The sequence below is a fragment of the Pteropus alecto genome, unplaced genomic scaffold (assembly GCF_000325575.1).
Source record: "Pteropus alecto unplaced genomic scaffold, ASM32557v1 scaffold23, whole genome shotgun sequence".
NCBI classification, from domain to species: domain Eukaryota; kingdom Metazoa; phylum Chordata; class Mammalia; order Chiroptera; family Pteropodidae; genus Pteropus; species Pteropus alecto.
Window position 1 is genome coordinate 392,155 of NW_006435837.1, and position 16,433 is coordinate 408,587.

General features: G+C 40.3%; 1 protein-coding gene across 2 annotated transcripts in view; it reads left to right on the forward strand.

Annotated features, from left to right (window-relative positions):
- The first annotated feature begins 6,318 nt into the window (after nt 1-6,318).
- Nucleotides 6,319-16,433, forward strand: part of ACOT9 (acyl-CoA thioesterase 9) — a 27,156-nt gene continuing 17,041 nt past the window's right edge. The window contains exons 1-4 of one of the 2 annotated variants that reach the window (XM_006911606.3): nt 6,319-6,475; nt 11,632-11,729; nt 12,712-12,738; nt 15,625-15,670. In XM_006911606.3, the coding sequence (XP_006911668.1) occupies nt 6,420-6,475; nt 11,632-11,729; nt 12,712-12,738; nt 15,625-15,670 (227 nt within the window). In that variant the 5' untranslated portion in view covers nt 6,319-6,419. Of the gene's footprint in view, nt 6,476-7,092; nt 7,247-11,631; nt 11,730-12,711; nt 12,739-15,624; nt 15,671-16,433 lie in introns of those variants that run through there. The other variant, XM_025046583.1, reaches the window with a different exon arrangement.

A 16,433-nucleotide genomic window follows, 5' to 3' on the forward strand; every position in this document is an offset into this window, starting at 1 on the left:
GATGGGAGGAGGAGGAAAAAACAGCCCTTTATGGCAATAAGGAAAACAATTATTTTTAATTTAATAGCCTCTCGAAGGGTTTAGATTAATGCATGGAGAATAGACTGATTAAATTAAATTTAGGATGCTGTGGAGGGTAGCTTTCAAGGTTGACATTTATCACACATTACACTAAATCAACCCTTTTCACTGTGATGGACCAATCTTAATTGGATGGACTATGAATATAATCTATAATGTAGCTCTTTTTGTTTTTATATTATGCTCTTATGGAAGGTTCTTTAAACCCAGTCCAGCTGGTTTTTGAAGGCTGTATGAGGATCAAACTAGCCTTCGATGGTGGAAGCGTTGCTTACTATTCCTTTCCCTCCATTATTAGCCTGCTCAAGAGCTGGTTTCCATCATCCAATCAATAAGATTGTAACTAGATATCGAGAATTAACCAGACTTGAAATTGAAAAGGTGACATACAACACCTGCCTTCAAGAAGCTTACGCTATCACTGGAGTACCATGATGGACACTTAAAATAATTAACGAAATAATACAAGGCAAAGTATAATTAAATGATAAATTGTCAGATATAGACTTAGTGAAACAGAAATTTCGAGAAAGTAAAATTTAATAATGATTACAGGAGTCAGGAAATCCTTTTAGAAAAAGCAGGACTTCAATTAGGCCCTGCGAGTCCACGAAGGGAGGAAGATACTCAATGAAGGGAGTACGGTAGCATCAGCAGACCAGAGGCAGAAACCAGAAAGTTCACAGCCTGTTTCTTTATCTGTGAAGTGAGTCAGGAAGCCAGACATGAGCCCCTTTAGGGCAGGGACTATTGTTTTCAGTCTGTGGCTCCAGCACTAAGCAGACTTTCTCTCAGAGTAGGCACTTGATATGTGTATCTTGACTTAAACAAACATGACACATGGAGGAGATGGTTTGGATAATTGTCTACCCAGGGATAGAGTTCATGTTAGCAAGCAGTGAATCTCCCTCAGTGAGCTGGGGCTCAGCGCAGAACCATTCTGAGAGAGGCATGTTACTTGTCCCAGGGCGTGGAACTAAGTCCTCTGAGAATGCAGCAAAAACAGATATCTTGCTTGTCCAATTCACTTCTGGGGACACATAGCTCTACTTGCCTTCTGTAAAAGATTCATCTAGGGTGGTAGTGATGGTGACACTGCTAGGTCACTCAGGGAACTCTCCTAGGAAATGAGCAACTAGTTGGGCATTGATACAGTGGTATCTGACCAGGTTCCATGGGAGCTCTTAATTAAACAACATATTTTAATTAGCCAGGTATGTACGATAATGTGAGACAGAAGGGCAAATAAACATATTCCCCTTTATGCTTTTTGAAAGCTTTCTTAGTCTCTTTTTAAATAAAGGGAGGAAGTTTAGTTATAAATCTGGAAAATTCAATTTGGATAATTTAGTCTCTTTTTTTCTCAGAAGGAAGAACTCTTTTAAATGTCATTTCCTCTCTGTGGCTTTCTAGGCCATTATCCTATCTCCTCACCAAGACTCTTCCAATACTAATGACTGAGGAATAGAGTGAAAAAATGAAATGGAGTCACTATAGCCAAGCTGCTAAATTACTAGAATCAAGTAGGTTGAGTCATGAAGAAATTATTTAATTCTTGTTTTAACTAGCCTGGAAACTTAAACGTTTGAATTATTTAGTCCTGCATCAATGCCTGGATATACATTAAACCTCCAGATAACCCTCTGTTTATCCCCTGAAGGGCTCATGCACCTGGACCACCTGACATCTACCTGATATCCATTATCCAGAGCACTGGACATGACCAGACCTCCTGGCATCCATCATCCAGACCGTCTGACTGATAACCATCTTGGACCAGTCCTAGGGATTAGAATGTAAAACTGTTTCTCAAGAATGCACTTTTCACTATAAGAACTCCTAATTTTCCTTTCTTCTTGGGAACACTTCTGGGTTTTTGCCTAGTTGTGTTTCCAGTCTGCAAACCCTAAGGTCTGAATAAAGCTTTATCATTTATTTCTAGCCAAATCCTCCAAACTCTTTTGAGTTCATTTGACGTGACCCACTGGGGGACTTTATGCTTACGCTTCCTGAATCTGCAACTTTGAGCTCTTCAGAGTTTGAGGTTCTGTTCCACAGAGGGTCACACTCTTGCCAATGGACATAGTGAAGGCTTTGGACTCCTGTGGCCAAGGAGTCACCATTTTGGCAAGGGTGATCACCCTCAGTCAGCCAGAGGATGTAAGGCTGCTGCTACACAATGGGGCAGGGAGGGATGTGTGTGAAACTCGTGTGTGTGTGTGTGTGTGTGTGTGTCTCTTCTCTTCTCTCCTCTCCTTTCCTCTCTTCTCCTTTCCTCCTCTCCTCTCTTCTCCTCTCTTCTCTCTTTCCCCATCTCTATCTCTATTATCTCATCTATCTCAGAGAAGTTTTACAGAAACTGCCAGGGCCAGGGTAAGGGAGATGGAGGGGCTGAGCAATAAATGGGGAGTGAGGAATTGTGGGTAATAGGACCTGAAATCGAGGAAATGGCTACTTTGAAGAGAGTTTTTAGGAGTAAAATAAGGATCTTTTCTCCTTCCAGGCTTGGTTTCTGCATCTCCACAGATGAGGCCAAACAGAAGCCATATGTGGTGTCCCGAGGAATGTGCTAATGAGTTACCTATATAAACCAAACGAGGCAGTCTAACAGTCCCATAAATATCATACATAGAGATAAAGCAGCTAGAATAACATCTGTGTTTCTGAAAATAAATTAAGCTAATACTAATGGCATGACTCTGTTTTTGTGTGGCCCCATCTCCAAATAGCACAAAATACAAATTTATACCTGACAACATGTTATGTGAATTCAAACGATCAGCATAATTTTAATGTCTATAAAATATACAAATTCTCACTGTAAAGTAAGTTTCAAAAACTTGCGTGCACCCTGAAGCATGACCTTTTGCAGATATGGTGATGTATGTTTATAGCTTTGTTCCCTCTATGGTTATACATCCTGGTACAACCAAATGTATTGAGGTACTTGTTGGTTATCCTTGGGCTAAGGAATGGCAGGGTTGGTTCATGCACTGGCCCACATGAATGGGCTGCCCTGGGCTCTGAAGGGAGGGCTCTGTTTCCCACCTGGGATAGTAGCAGTAGGGTGGTATGAAAAAAAGTGATGGAAAGTGAGTGGGCAAGGGAATGAAAAGAAATAGAATATAGAGGGTGGAGCGAATGGAAGAGAACTGAATTTGTTGGAGAAAGTGGATTAAGTGGGAGAGAGGATGAGCACAACAGGGTGAAGAATGATTGGAATGTTAGGCATGAGTAGGGGAGATACCCATTGAGATTCTACCATTTTATTGGAAGAGATATCTTTATTGAATATGACACCCTAAAATGAAGATGTCTTATCCTAAAGATGCCCTCTGATCCCATGTCACTAATAGTATAACGTGTTTTAAATATTTGCCATTTTTAAGCAAGAAGAAATTGTTAGAGGAAAGAGCACTGCTGAAGACAAACCTTTCAGCACTTGGATTTTAGGAGCAGTTATAAAAGTGGAGCTGACGAAAGGTAGGGGAAGTGATGAAAATCACTGCTATTTTGAAATCGCCTAGCCTGGATTTTGCTTCTGTTGGAGCAAGTGGGTAAAATACCAAGGACTCTTGCACGGATCATTAATTAGTCTTTCCAGTTTTTTCTTTAAGGTTTAAGGGAAAAACATCTTTCCATCGTTTCCTCCTTCCCCTCCTAACTTTATATCTTTTTGTATAATCTATAATCTGATTTTTTAACGGTGGTTTATCTTAATGAAATTATAGCATGAATTAATTTGTTTGAAAGTCGATGACATAGTTTTCCAAGAACATTTTCTACCTGAATTAGATATCCAAATATATACATATACATATATATAAAAATATAAATATATATAGTTCAGCAGCCCAAGGAAAGATGTTTTTCATTCGTAATACCAGATCGAACTGACAATGAATATCATTAGATTTTGTTATTTGATTTTATTTTTCTCCTTGTAATAATGGCATTGATAATAGATATCTGTCAATGTATAATTAGGTGTCATTTATTTTAATGATACATTTGGTGCTAGCTCTATTACCCTGAGACTATCTCAAAATAGAACTAATGGAGCATAACAGGAAACAATAAAGATGAGGTAGAGAATTTGTTAATTAAGAACAGTGATTCTCACCACTGTACAACTGTTGCATGTTTCCTGGTCTGATTTTGTAACCACTTTGCCTTCTATCCCTGCTATCCAACATTTGGTATTGCGTATATGCTTTACAGCAATAACAACACACAGAAATCAGAGTTGCTAAGCTGTTATAAGAATTTTAGGCATGCTGCCAGTTAAGATAATCATAGACATGTGGATGAATGCTGGCTTGGCTAGGTTTTAGCTGGGGTTCCCTGAGGTACAACTAAGATATGTGAGCTAAGTGATGAGATCATTTTTTCCCCTCTTTTAGTAACATCTGCAGTTTGGTTGCTTGGTACTCCTTTTTTTAGAAGTGCTCCATATCTGCATCTGAGTGGCTACTTTTGAAAATAGCCATGTTAGTAGATTCTGACCTGGCCATGAGTCCAGGTGAGGGGGTTCCTGGTAAGTCAAATGGGCTGATCATATGACCTTGTCCTGCTACTGCAGTTGACCAGTCCAGTGGTGTATATCTGATCCCAACTGGGCCAATGAATCTCTTCTGAGGACTTTTTGTACTTGGGATACAGATTTTTGAGTCAGTCTCTACGCATGTGGCTGTGGTTGTAAGATGTCAAGTTCACGAGTTTCTTTTGTCATGTGGAGAAAGCCATTATACAGAGAAAAAAGAATGAAGCCAGTGTGCAAAGGAAAGCAAACATAAGCAATGGAGAAAAGGCATTTTCGTGGCATTGAATTCCTGGTTCCAGCTGCTCCAGTCTGTATGAATACTGTTTATACACTGATAAGAATGTGTTTGGCTGGAAGGTCACTTGATTGCACAAAAAGTATAAACTTTCTCTGCCTATTATTATATTATCTATGTAACCTGAAAAACTCCCTTGAACTTACTTAATTTTTCTCCCCGAGCCTCCCACAGCCTTAACTAGAAGGTCAAGTAAAAACAAAAGCAAAGAGTATAATTCAATAAAATACTTATTGCACTGTGTTAGGTGTGGTAGACTGTAAAGTATAGCTGACGTAAAGCAAAACAAAACCATCACTGAAAAAGTACAGCCGACATGAACAAAAATAAAAGAGAGATCCCTGTAGGCCAAGAGGAGTCTTCTGGATGTGGAACTGACAAAAGCAGGGAAACAGGTAGCCAGCAACGAGAAAGCCAAAGACCATGTTTCATTTGTAATTTACCAAGTGATTTTTTAAAAAGCCAGCTTAATTAAAATTGATTTTTTTTTTTTTTTTACTAAGCATGGGGTACCAGAAAAAGCATACGATATGGACCGTCTCTTAGGAAATTACCATCTTCAGGGGCAAAGCAAGACCTGCATATATTCTGGAAAGATTCCCTCTCATTACCTTGCTTTATTTTCTCTTAAGACCGCTTTACCACGTTTGAAAAATTTGCTAACTTGCTTGCCGACTTGTTTTCCTTCCCTGTAGGATAAGTCCCCAAGGAGCAGGGATTTTTACCTATTTTGTTGCATCCCCAGCATTTACAAAAGCGTCTGGCGCACTGCAAAGAGCTCAATAAGAATTCATTGAATGAAATGGAGAATAAGGGTATAGGGTAAAATCAACTTAACTCTATGGCCTTGAATTTCTCTGAGCCGGCCAAGATCTCCCAACTTTTCAACACTAGGGGGCAGGCCGAGATTAGAAGAGGTACAAATTTTAGCCTTTAGGTCAGTAGTTCTCAACCTCTGCTTACGTTAGCATCACCTGGGAGCCTTTGTCTAAAGGCCAGGCCGCAACCCTGGCTGACTAAATCAGAATCTCCTGGGAGTGTGAGCCAGGCATTAGTATTTTGGCAAGCTGCTCAGAAGGTTGCAACGTGCAATCAAGGGCAAGGACCATGGACTGTGGACCAAGGCCTGGGGGATCAAGGTCGCGCAGCCTTGAGCGAAGAGAGAGAACGGAGACAAGCTCTAAGGACTTGGCCGCTCCTCGCCTTCACATCACATCCTGGCCGTGCTGCGTGGTGCATTTTTTTTAATCAACAATGGCGGGGACAGGCTCCCCACTGCTACTTCACAGAGACGGACTCCAGCTTCCCGCCAATGAACTGGGCTTCAGGCACCGTTTGGCCCCGCCCCCGGCAGTTAGGCCCCGCCTCCAGGCAGCGTGGGTAGGTAGGGGTCCCGCCTTCCGGGGTGTGGTCGTGCCGAGTGAGTTCTGATCCCGCGCAGACGCTCGGGCTCGCCCTCGCCCTCGCTTCTGTTTATCTTCGCCGACGTGCGCTGGGGTCATGGGTCTCTGGTCGCGTGCGCTGCTGCAGAGCGCGATGAGGCGGGCGGCGCTTCGGTAAGTGGCCGGGGGGCGCCCACGCCGGCTCTCGGAGCTGCTAGCGGGCCCGGACAGAATAAGCCGGCCCGCAGCGGGTGAGACTAATGCCATGGGCATCTGGGCAGAATGTGGCGCCGGATGGGAAAGGACGTCCTCCTACTGCGACCTCGCCCGGACGCGGGCCTGCCGGCCTAGGGTGGGGCACCCCGCTCTTAAGCGTCTTCTGGCTCGGAGTGTGATATTAAAAGCATAGCACTTTAAAGGGAGGAAGTTGGGTGTTCCCTGAAATTCCTTTGCTTTTGCTCATCAGAGGTGTGGATTAGGGGTAGCCCCATGTCAGAAAGCTAATATTTAGAGTTCCACGTTATTTTTCAACCCATTGCACTTCTTCGGAGAGCAGTTTTAGGGTTAAGTTCTAGACTCGCTTGGAGTCAGACTTAAGTGTGTTGTAATGTGGGCAGAGATTGCAGGGTACCTTCTGAGCTCTCAGAATCACAGGACTGTATGACAAGGACCCCTGGTACAGATTACCTTTAATGAGCAGCAAGACCCTGTAAAGCGGGGGCGGGGGGGGGAGCTTTGATTGGGTCACATGGACGAAGAGGATGCCATTTTATATGTGTCATCATCCCAGTTTGCCCAGTTAAGGCCTAAGGCCTTGGGCTCCAAGGCATGCCTGGCTCTCTCCTAACCTTCACCGGAGTATTCCAGCTGTTTCAAGTTCTTTCTGCCTGGTTGGGTCGTAGGGTCCTACCCCCAGTTCCAGCTTCTGGAATCATCCCGCTGCAGGTGAGCCAGCCACCCCCTGGTGTGGCCCACAGTGCTTGACATTGATCTCCATCAATTCTCTAGGGGGTCCTGGATCTCTCACTCTCCCTATGGATCTTGCTATCAGTTGAAAAAGGTACTTTCTCTGTTTCTTGTTTACAGCACTTAAATAAAAAAGGTACTTTCTCTGTTTCTTGTTTACAGCACTTAAATAAAAAAACTTCATTACACTCTCTGAAGACAGGTTGAAAGTGGTTCTAAGAAGGGCCACAGTTGGTTTTATCTTGCATTGAACGTGATGTGAAAGGTCTTCTGCAAGATTCAGAATCTTGTCCATGTGTTTTTTCTTGATCTCTCCTCTGCCAGTTTGGAAGTCCTCTTTCTTTGCACTGAACTCCCATAAACTTGCTTTCCTTTCTTGAGTCCTGTTGAACCTTAAGCAGGTACCCTTAGCATCTAGTGAGAGAAAGAGTCCATCAAGGAATACAGACTGTCGGAAATGATCAGGTTATTTGACTGGTGGGCAATCTTTGTAGCTTATTTTTTCCCCCATACTCACAAAAGCGTCACCTGAATTCATTTAGTATCTAAATTGAGGCATTCCCTCAGAGTGAAAGGCATGAGTGACATTGCTTGTTTTTGTACTAAAAACTTCCCGGACACCCACCCTAAGCTTGGAACCCAGAACAGAGCCAAGACACGTCTGTTTATGCCTTCAGGTGATTTCTGTGATTCCCTAGGCAAGGCACGGAGATATTGGGCTCCTTGGTCTCCTTTCATTGGAAAGGTTCAGTGATGGAGTCCTAGGGCCTGAGTGTCTCAAAAAGCTCATGACAGTTTCTTCTAAAGGTCTAGTAGGGGTTTTGCTCTAAACTCCTGAGGGCTTATCAGGGAATAAACTAGTAACCCTGAGGTACTGAGGTTTTGAGTAGTGGTTTAGTCATTCTTCCACTCCCTCCACCTCAGTGCTGCATGAAATAGCCGAAATTGTGAAAAGAGCAGCTGCTTGTGTGTGTGTGTGTGTGTGTGTGTGTGTGTGAGAGAGCGAGAGCGAGAGCGAGAGCGAGAGAGATTGATTAAGATTAGAAGAACTGGGCTCAGTTTAGTTTACTGACACTGGAGAAAAGTCATCTAATTTCTTTGGGCCTCTGTTTCTTCAGGAGGTTGATCTGAACCCAAATCTTTTAAATATAGGGGCCTGTGGGGGTGTCAAAAGGGGGTGGTCTATGGATCTTCTGGAATAGTATATACCATTTTGTGTGTCAGTAAAATGAACCCTGCCCCATCGAATGAGGGCCCACAGTTTTTATCAGATTACCAGTAGTTAGGATACCAAATTGTAGTGAAAAATTACCATAAGCTGAATGTTCACAAGATAATAAAAAATTATTATACCAATACATGGTTAGTACAGTCAACAGTTTTTAAAAAAGCATTCAAATTATGCCTTTATTGTTTACAGGGATATATTTCCCTATTTCTTAAGGTAGTGTGCAAAGAACAGGGCTGCAGGACCACAATTTTCTATGTAATTTGGCCCAAGTATTACTCTATATTCATCAACTCTCTTCTTTACTGTTAGGTAGTTAGACAGACATGAGGAACAGGAGTGAAGGCCCAGTTATGTAACCATAGAAACCTTCCTTGAAGACCTTCCTTAAGGACCTCCCAGAAACACTGCCCCTTTTAGGGTTATAAATTAACCCAAATCTTAGGGCCATGAAAGCTACTGGCCTAACAAGCCACAAACGGGCTTGTGTAAAAAGTACGACCCTAACCTGCCCCAAACCTCAGCCTTATTATACCATCATAATATGACTATGCCTGGAAGTTCATGAATCTAATTATAACAGATTGAATTCTGGGTAAGCACATGTGCAGTGGGCAGGGAGTTATATAGCAGCCAAATGTCAATCAAAATGACCTCACGCGCCAGTCACCTAGGAATGCCTTTGTAACCACCCATGGCAGTCCTAATATAATACAGACTTTCCCACTTCTGCATTGTTACAGCCCTCTTTGCTGAAAACCTGCTCCTTCTTCGGAGTGTACTCTGTCTTTTATCTTTTCATCTCCCAAATTACACGGGGCTACAGGCTTCCTTAGCGTGGCCTGTCCTACTAAAATATACTTTTAATAAATATTACATTTCATAACTCTAACTGTGCTGGAATTGTCTCTGCGTCAGCAAAAATAACCAAGAATCTCCAGTGTTACCGAGGCAGCGCCGGAGTTCAGATAGCCCTGATGGTAACTTTACCGTCTCTAGTTGAGTCTCCATTCAGAGATGTGCCATCATAGTGTTAATGTTTTTTGAGAACTTGTTAGTGTACTAGGTACACACCTAAGGGTTTAACATTCGTTAACGTCTTTATCCTTATGACAGTCCTATAGGATAGGTACGATTATTATCCCCATTTTACAGATGTGGAAACTTAAGCTTAGAGAGGTTAGATAACTTGCCCAAGATCACTCAGCTAACCGACAACATGGTCAGGATCTTAACAGCTGCACAATATGGCCTCTCAGGCAGGATGGGATGGTTTTCCTCATTCTTCAGAAAATGCTGCTCCTTAGGGTAACAAAACAAAAATCCTTGCATATATATACATATTTATCCAAATATGTGAGGTCATTTATATAACTCCTGTTAGTTTGTAATGAGTATTTAAAATATTTAATCACTCAGAATCAGATCTCATTTCTTATACTGGGAGCACCTACTGCATCTATTATAATTGTTAATATGTCGAGGGCATGGTTTTTTTTTTTCTCTTTCAGCTAGTAGTAGCAATGGAAAATATTAGCTTTTTCCAGTGCCCTTTTTAAAACTTTCTATGTTCAGTTGCAGAATACTAGGATTTGAGATGGAAGAATGAAGAACTACATACCCTGTTTCTTTCAGTAAGGGATTTGAACCTACAGGAAATATGTAGCATGAAGTAATGAGAAAAAAAGAAAATTCAGATCCTGTTCTGAAAAAATACAAATTAGAAGGTCAAGAGCAAGAAGACTGAAACATTAACATACATATAAAAGTACAAAAATAGAAAATTTATAATGAAAAAATAGATCTAAAAAGATAGAGGTTTGTTAGCTATGTGTTTGAAGAAGAAACACAAAACCCAAACCCCAGACACTCCAGTAAGCATTCTGGTTGTAGTCGACCAGCAGGGATTGTTTCACAGCCAGTGTGATGACTGGATGGCTAAGGAGTTAAATTGGCCATTGAGCATGTGCTCATATTTATGTGTTCTTTACAGTTAGATTAGTTGATTTAGTGAAAAGACAAGGGTTTGTTCTAGCAGCACAGGTGTCAAGACTACATGTAGATCTTACCAAATATTTTTACTGAGAGACTTTCTCTGAATGCTATAATTCAGAAGAGAAATCTATAGTAACATCTGGTTCTAAAGAAGATTCAAAATATACGTTTTTAGGAGGTAGTCATCACTTGTTCTGGCATCAGGTAATAAGAATTTACTAGTGACTTGAGCTGGAATGAGTAACAGTATTTAGGGTTCATGACCTCTTCAATGCCTTGCCTTCAGTTGTGCTCTCAGCTGATCAATTTGTCCATCCCTGATATTATATGTGTGTTTGTTATCCCTGATATTATAGTGTGTGGTTAGGAGTAAACAAAGCAACAGTGAATCAAAACCCACATAAATAACTTATTTTGGCAGAATAGGTTAGGCACATTTGGATAAATAGGTTTTATTTCATTGGGGATTAGGAAATTTCTGCCTAAGTCCAATAAATACTTTGAGTCTGGGAAGGGTTATTTCTCTTTTCTAAGTTGATTAGTTTATAATTGGGGTTAGCTTATTCATTGAGGAGATATAGTGTGATAGTAAAGAACAAAATAAATGTTCATAATTAATATACTCAGCTGTTTACCAAATCGATTCTGGGCTTCTGAAGCTAATAAACTAGAAAGAGCAAGAATAAATCTATTAAATCTGGTTGATTATTTATTTTGTAGATAGTTACCTAATTGGTGTCTGCTCTTAAATGTTTACTCTAGTTAGATGATTTATAGTGTAGCCTCATATGCAAATATGCATATACTTGAGAAACAAGTACAGACCACTACAAGACAATATACAATACAGTCATGTGCCGCTTAACGACAGGGATAGTTCTGAGAAACGCACCGTTAGGCGATTTTGTTGTTGCGAACATATTTACACAAACCTAGACGGTATAACCTACTATACTCTTAAGCTATATGGTGTACCACTGTTGTATATGCAGTCTGTTGTTGACCGAAACGTTATGTGGCACATGACTTTATGCTAAGGATATGGGATCACCAAGTACTCTGGGAGGAGCACAGGCATTTGGGCTTGCCAGAGAAGAAGCCATGGAACCTACTATAAGAGTGTCTTTTTCCTTTTTTGTAGGCTTTCTACCTTGAACAGGGAGCTGCTTACTCCTGGCAGAGGGCTGACTCAGGGATCCCAGAATCCCGAGAAGCAGAGAGTCTTCCATATTCATGAAGGCAAGCATGGGTGTTTGCTTTTTAGGTCCATGTTGTGGGAAAACCTGTTTTATTTGTTTGGTGTATAGATAGATAGTTTAGGGGAAATGAGGCATACCAAAGATAGATCTTTTATAAACTCATTTATAAAATGACCTGGATAACTGTGGGTAGAGTTCCTGGGAGCCTTGAGGATCGAGCTTTTTAAAATGATTTCCACTTCCTGTGTGTAGGTACTGAAGGGGAGTGCGTGGGAAAAAGAAATCTGTTGCTGTATAAGTAAGAGATGAGCCCTTCAGTTGTTCCCACTAAGCACTCCTGGTCTACAGTTTTGTTAGAAGGACCCTGTTTAATCCATGCTTAATTGAAGTTAATTTCAATTACTAATCTGATATGTAAACTATGAATGTCTTTATCATTTTAGGAGTATTCATTAATTGTAGCTTCTTTAAAGGGTGGAAATATAAGTGTTTAAATATAATTTAAAATTCTTCTTGGCCCTCGGCACCAGCCTTTTTTTTTTACATTGACTACTTAAATTAGTAATACTCATCTCATGTCTGTGAGCATCACAGGATGGACATCCTTGAGCATCAATAGGCCGTGTACTGTTCTGTGTACTTTCTGTCCTTCCTCCTGAACTCAGGAGGAAGAAAAACAAATAAGACTAATTTACTAATGGCTATTGTAGTTTTCTATGATTTAATTATAATTAGAGTTTGCACCAAATTTATGGTCTATAACAATTGTTTGATAGTAAAATCAACTGTTTTTTTCATGAAAGTTAAAGTGCATGTCAATATACCCATATTTGGTTTTGATCTATTAGTTATTGAAGGACCAGGGATTGTTGTAGTTAATTTCCTATAAATGTAATATACATATTTTAAAATGCTAGAAAAAAACTATATGAACTCAACATATTATTTGAAATCCTATAGATTTATTTTTTAGATTTGGATTACTACTGCTTATCTAATTTATTTTCCCTTTATCCATATAGCATGTTCACCTCTACACGTGAACCATGGTGTGTATGGTAATTAGTATCAACGGAGTGCTTAATTCTTTCTTTTGCAATAATTCTTCAGCTTTTGGGCGGTGGGCATTAACTAAAATTAAATCGCATTCTTTGCTATTCCTTGGTTTATATCTTTGCTTCATTTTTCTGGCTTAAACTTTTCTAACAATTAGGCTATATTAATATATGAAAAATGAATTAGAATGATACTCAGATTTGCATCATAAAGGGACTCCTCCTGACACTGCTATAGCCCCATTCCTTTTTTGTTTGTTTATATAGTGCTTGCTTCAGGATATTCTTTTCTTCATTAAGGAGACAATGGTTATTTCAGGTTTTCAGGAAGCAGAGGCCTCTGATCCTTTCTTGGAGCTGTTTTTGTGACATTAAATGGAAATTCATGGTTCTTTAAAGCTTTTTTTTTTCTCGGCTTTATTGAAATATAATAGACATTTAGTCGCTCGTATTTATATTGTACGATTCAATGAATTTTTTTCGATTATAGTTGGCATTCAATAATATATTAGTTTCAGTTGTGCAGCATAGTGATTAGAGATCTGTATAATTCACAAAGTGATCATCCCACTAAATCTAGTGCCGTCTTCCCCTTACATACTTATTACATTATTAACTATTTTCCTTATGCTACGCTTTATATCTCCATTTTGTACCTATCCATTTGGACTTCTTAATCCCTTTGATCTTTTTCACCGTCCCCTCCAACCCCTCTCCTATCTAGTAGCCCTCAAAATATCCTTTGTATCTATGTTTATTTCCATTTTTGTCATTTGTTTTGTTCATTAGATTCCACACATATGTGAAATCATGTGATATTTGTCTTTATCTGATTTACTGCATTCAGCACAATACTCTCTAGGTCCATCAAGGCAATATCTTTTTCCATCTCCTTTTAGTCTGTGTGTGTCTTTCAATCTGAAGTGAGTCTCTCATAGGTAGCATACGTAGGGGTCTTGTTTTCTTATCCATTCAGCCACTCTATCTTTTGATTGGAGCACTTAAATCTTTTCCACTTGAGGTACTTGTTGATAGGAATATAGTTATTACCATTCTTTCTTCGTGTTTTGATACGCTTTTTCTTCTTAGAGAGGTCCCTCCAATATTTCCTGTAATACTGGTTTGGTGTTGATGAATTTCTTTAGCTTTTTCTTCCCTGGAATCTCTTTATTTGTCCTATGATTCTAAATGATAGCTTTGCTGAGTAGAGTAATCTTGGTTGTAGGTTCTTGCTTTTTTCAGCGCTTTAAATATTTTGTGCCCATCCGTTCTGGCCTACAAAGTTGCTACTGAGAAATCAGCTGACAGTCTAATGGGAGCTTCCTTGTAGGTAACTAATTGCTTTTCTCTTGATGAAAAACCTTTTTCACCAAGAGAATCTTTTAAGATTCTCTCTTTGTCCTTAATCTTTGGCATTTTAATTATAATGTGCATTGGCGCACGCCTCAGTTTTCCATTATTTCTTCAAATAGCTGTTCACATCTTGTTTTCCCTCGGGTATCCCAATGACATGGATATTTTTACATTTAATAGTGTCCCATGGTCTCCTTAAACTATTATTATAGTCTTGGCTTCTTTTTTCTTCCCATTCTGATTAAGTGTCCTTGGCTTCCCCATCCTCTATATAGGTGGTTCTATCCTCTTCTTTATTCCCTCTGTTGATTCTTTCTAATATACTCTTCATCTCAGATAATGTGTTCTTCATTTCTGACTGATTCTTTTTTATAATTTCCGTTTCCATTTTTATGTTTTTTATCTCTTTGTTGAAGTTCTCACTGAATTCATCTACACTTCTTATAAGTTCATTGAGCATCTTTATAACCAGTTTTGAACTCTGCATCTGTTAGATTGCTTGACTCCATTATTCCTGGATCTGTTCTGTTTTCTCATATGGTTTCTGTTTCTTTGTCTTCCCATTTCGACTGCCTTTCTGTGTCTGTTTCTATGTCCTAAGCAAAGCTCCTAAATCTCTCGGTCTTATTAGCGTGGCTTTGTGTAGTAGGTGTCCCATGGCACAGTCCTGAATGGGGTTCAGCTGCAGGCCAAATTTCACCTCAGCCTGTGCCCCTCCGGGGCCACCTGTTAAGATTCAGCAAACAATCCACAGATTGTGCTTATGGTTGCCTCAAGAGGCCACGGCAGAAACTATGGTCAGCTGCCACCAGTGCGGGTCTTGGAGTTGGCTCAGCAAAGAGCACTGGACTGGCTGAGGACACAACTGGATATGGCTTGGGTGGGGCTGCGAGTTGGGGGAGGTGGAGTTTCAGGGAATCCTCTGTGTGGAGCGACCTTTGTTATTCAGTTGGATGATGTCTTAGCTATGGTGGTGCTGAGTTCGTGCACTGGGAGGGGGGCGGGCTCAACAGAGGAACAGTGCATACCACGGCACTTCTGTACAGAGCAAGTCTCACCTCGGCCCTCACTCCAACAACTTGGTGTCCCCCCGTAAGTCCCTGGTGCCCCGCCCCCCTCCAGCAGCTGACCCGGCACTAGTGCTCAGAGTGAGGAAATCTGTCAATGCAAAAGTCCATTCGGGACGTAGCCCCTTTAAGAGGCATCTGCCTTTGTCCCACTCAGCTGCTTAGGATTGGACAGCTTTGTGTCTTCACCCCCTCCTACCATTGCAGGGTGATTTCTTATTTCTCTCCCTAGTTGTAGTAGTTCTGTTCATCTAGATCTCTGGTGATTTTGCTTGCTATTTGCTCCGTGTTTCTGTCACAACTTTGATGCAGGATGAACAAAGCCTCTGTCATCTACGCCATTTTTTCTCTTTAAAGCTTTTGAGTGCATGAATTGCTTTTCAGAGTTCTTGAGCTTGTTGCCATAATCCAGTTCTCATATTTCTCGTTTCATGGAATGACCTCTTTATTTTTGTTTCAGTTCGAGATAAGTTGCGGGAGATAGTAGGAGTATCTACAAACTGGAGGTATGCACTTTTGTGTGTTCATTCATTCTTTCATCCCTAAAGTGGTATGCTAGGCATTATTTAAGCTCAGTGGAAGGTCTCATTGTGGGGGTGGGGGACCCTGCGTTCAGAAATGGGTTGAGAAGTATTTTTTTTACTTGAGGGAGAATATCAATATTCCAACATATTAATCAGTTAATGCATTATCTCATAAAATGATGTGATTTACACATACTCTACATTTTTCAAAGTTGTAATCAGGTATATTACTTCACTGCTTCTCGACAAAACTTGTGATATGTTTATGGTATGTGTTCTCATCCTTCTTTTTTTTTTTACATATGTCGAAACTGAAACTCAGATCAAATGATTTAAGTGCCAGGGTTTGGGACTTGAACCCAAGTTTCCTGGTTTTTCTATTTCATGCATCCTGACTTCTTCATTCCTTCTCGTCAGCTCACGACTAACCAGGTTCCCATGCAATCTTTGTCTGCCACTCAGTATTTTCCTGATGTAAAATAGAATAATATCTCTTTCGGTGCACAGAATTTTGAGACTAAAGTGAGATAAAAAGAAACAGCACGAGTGATCACTGGACATACAATAATCTGTTGTTGGTATAGAAATTATCTATTGACTTCTTAACTTTTTATGTGAAAATTTGAATTTACTGAAAAGTAGAAAGAAAGAAAAAAGTAGTAGAAAGAAAGAATACCTATGGCCCATCTGGATCAGATACTTATAAACATTTTCCCAGATTTCCCAAAATATATATATATATAGG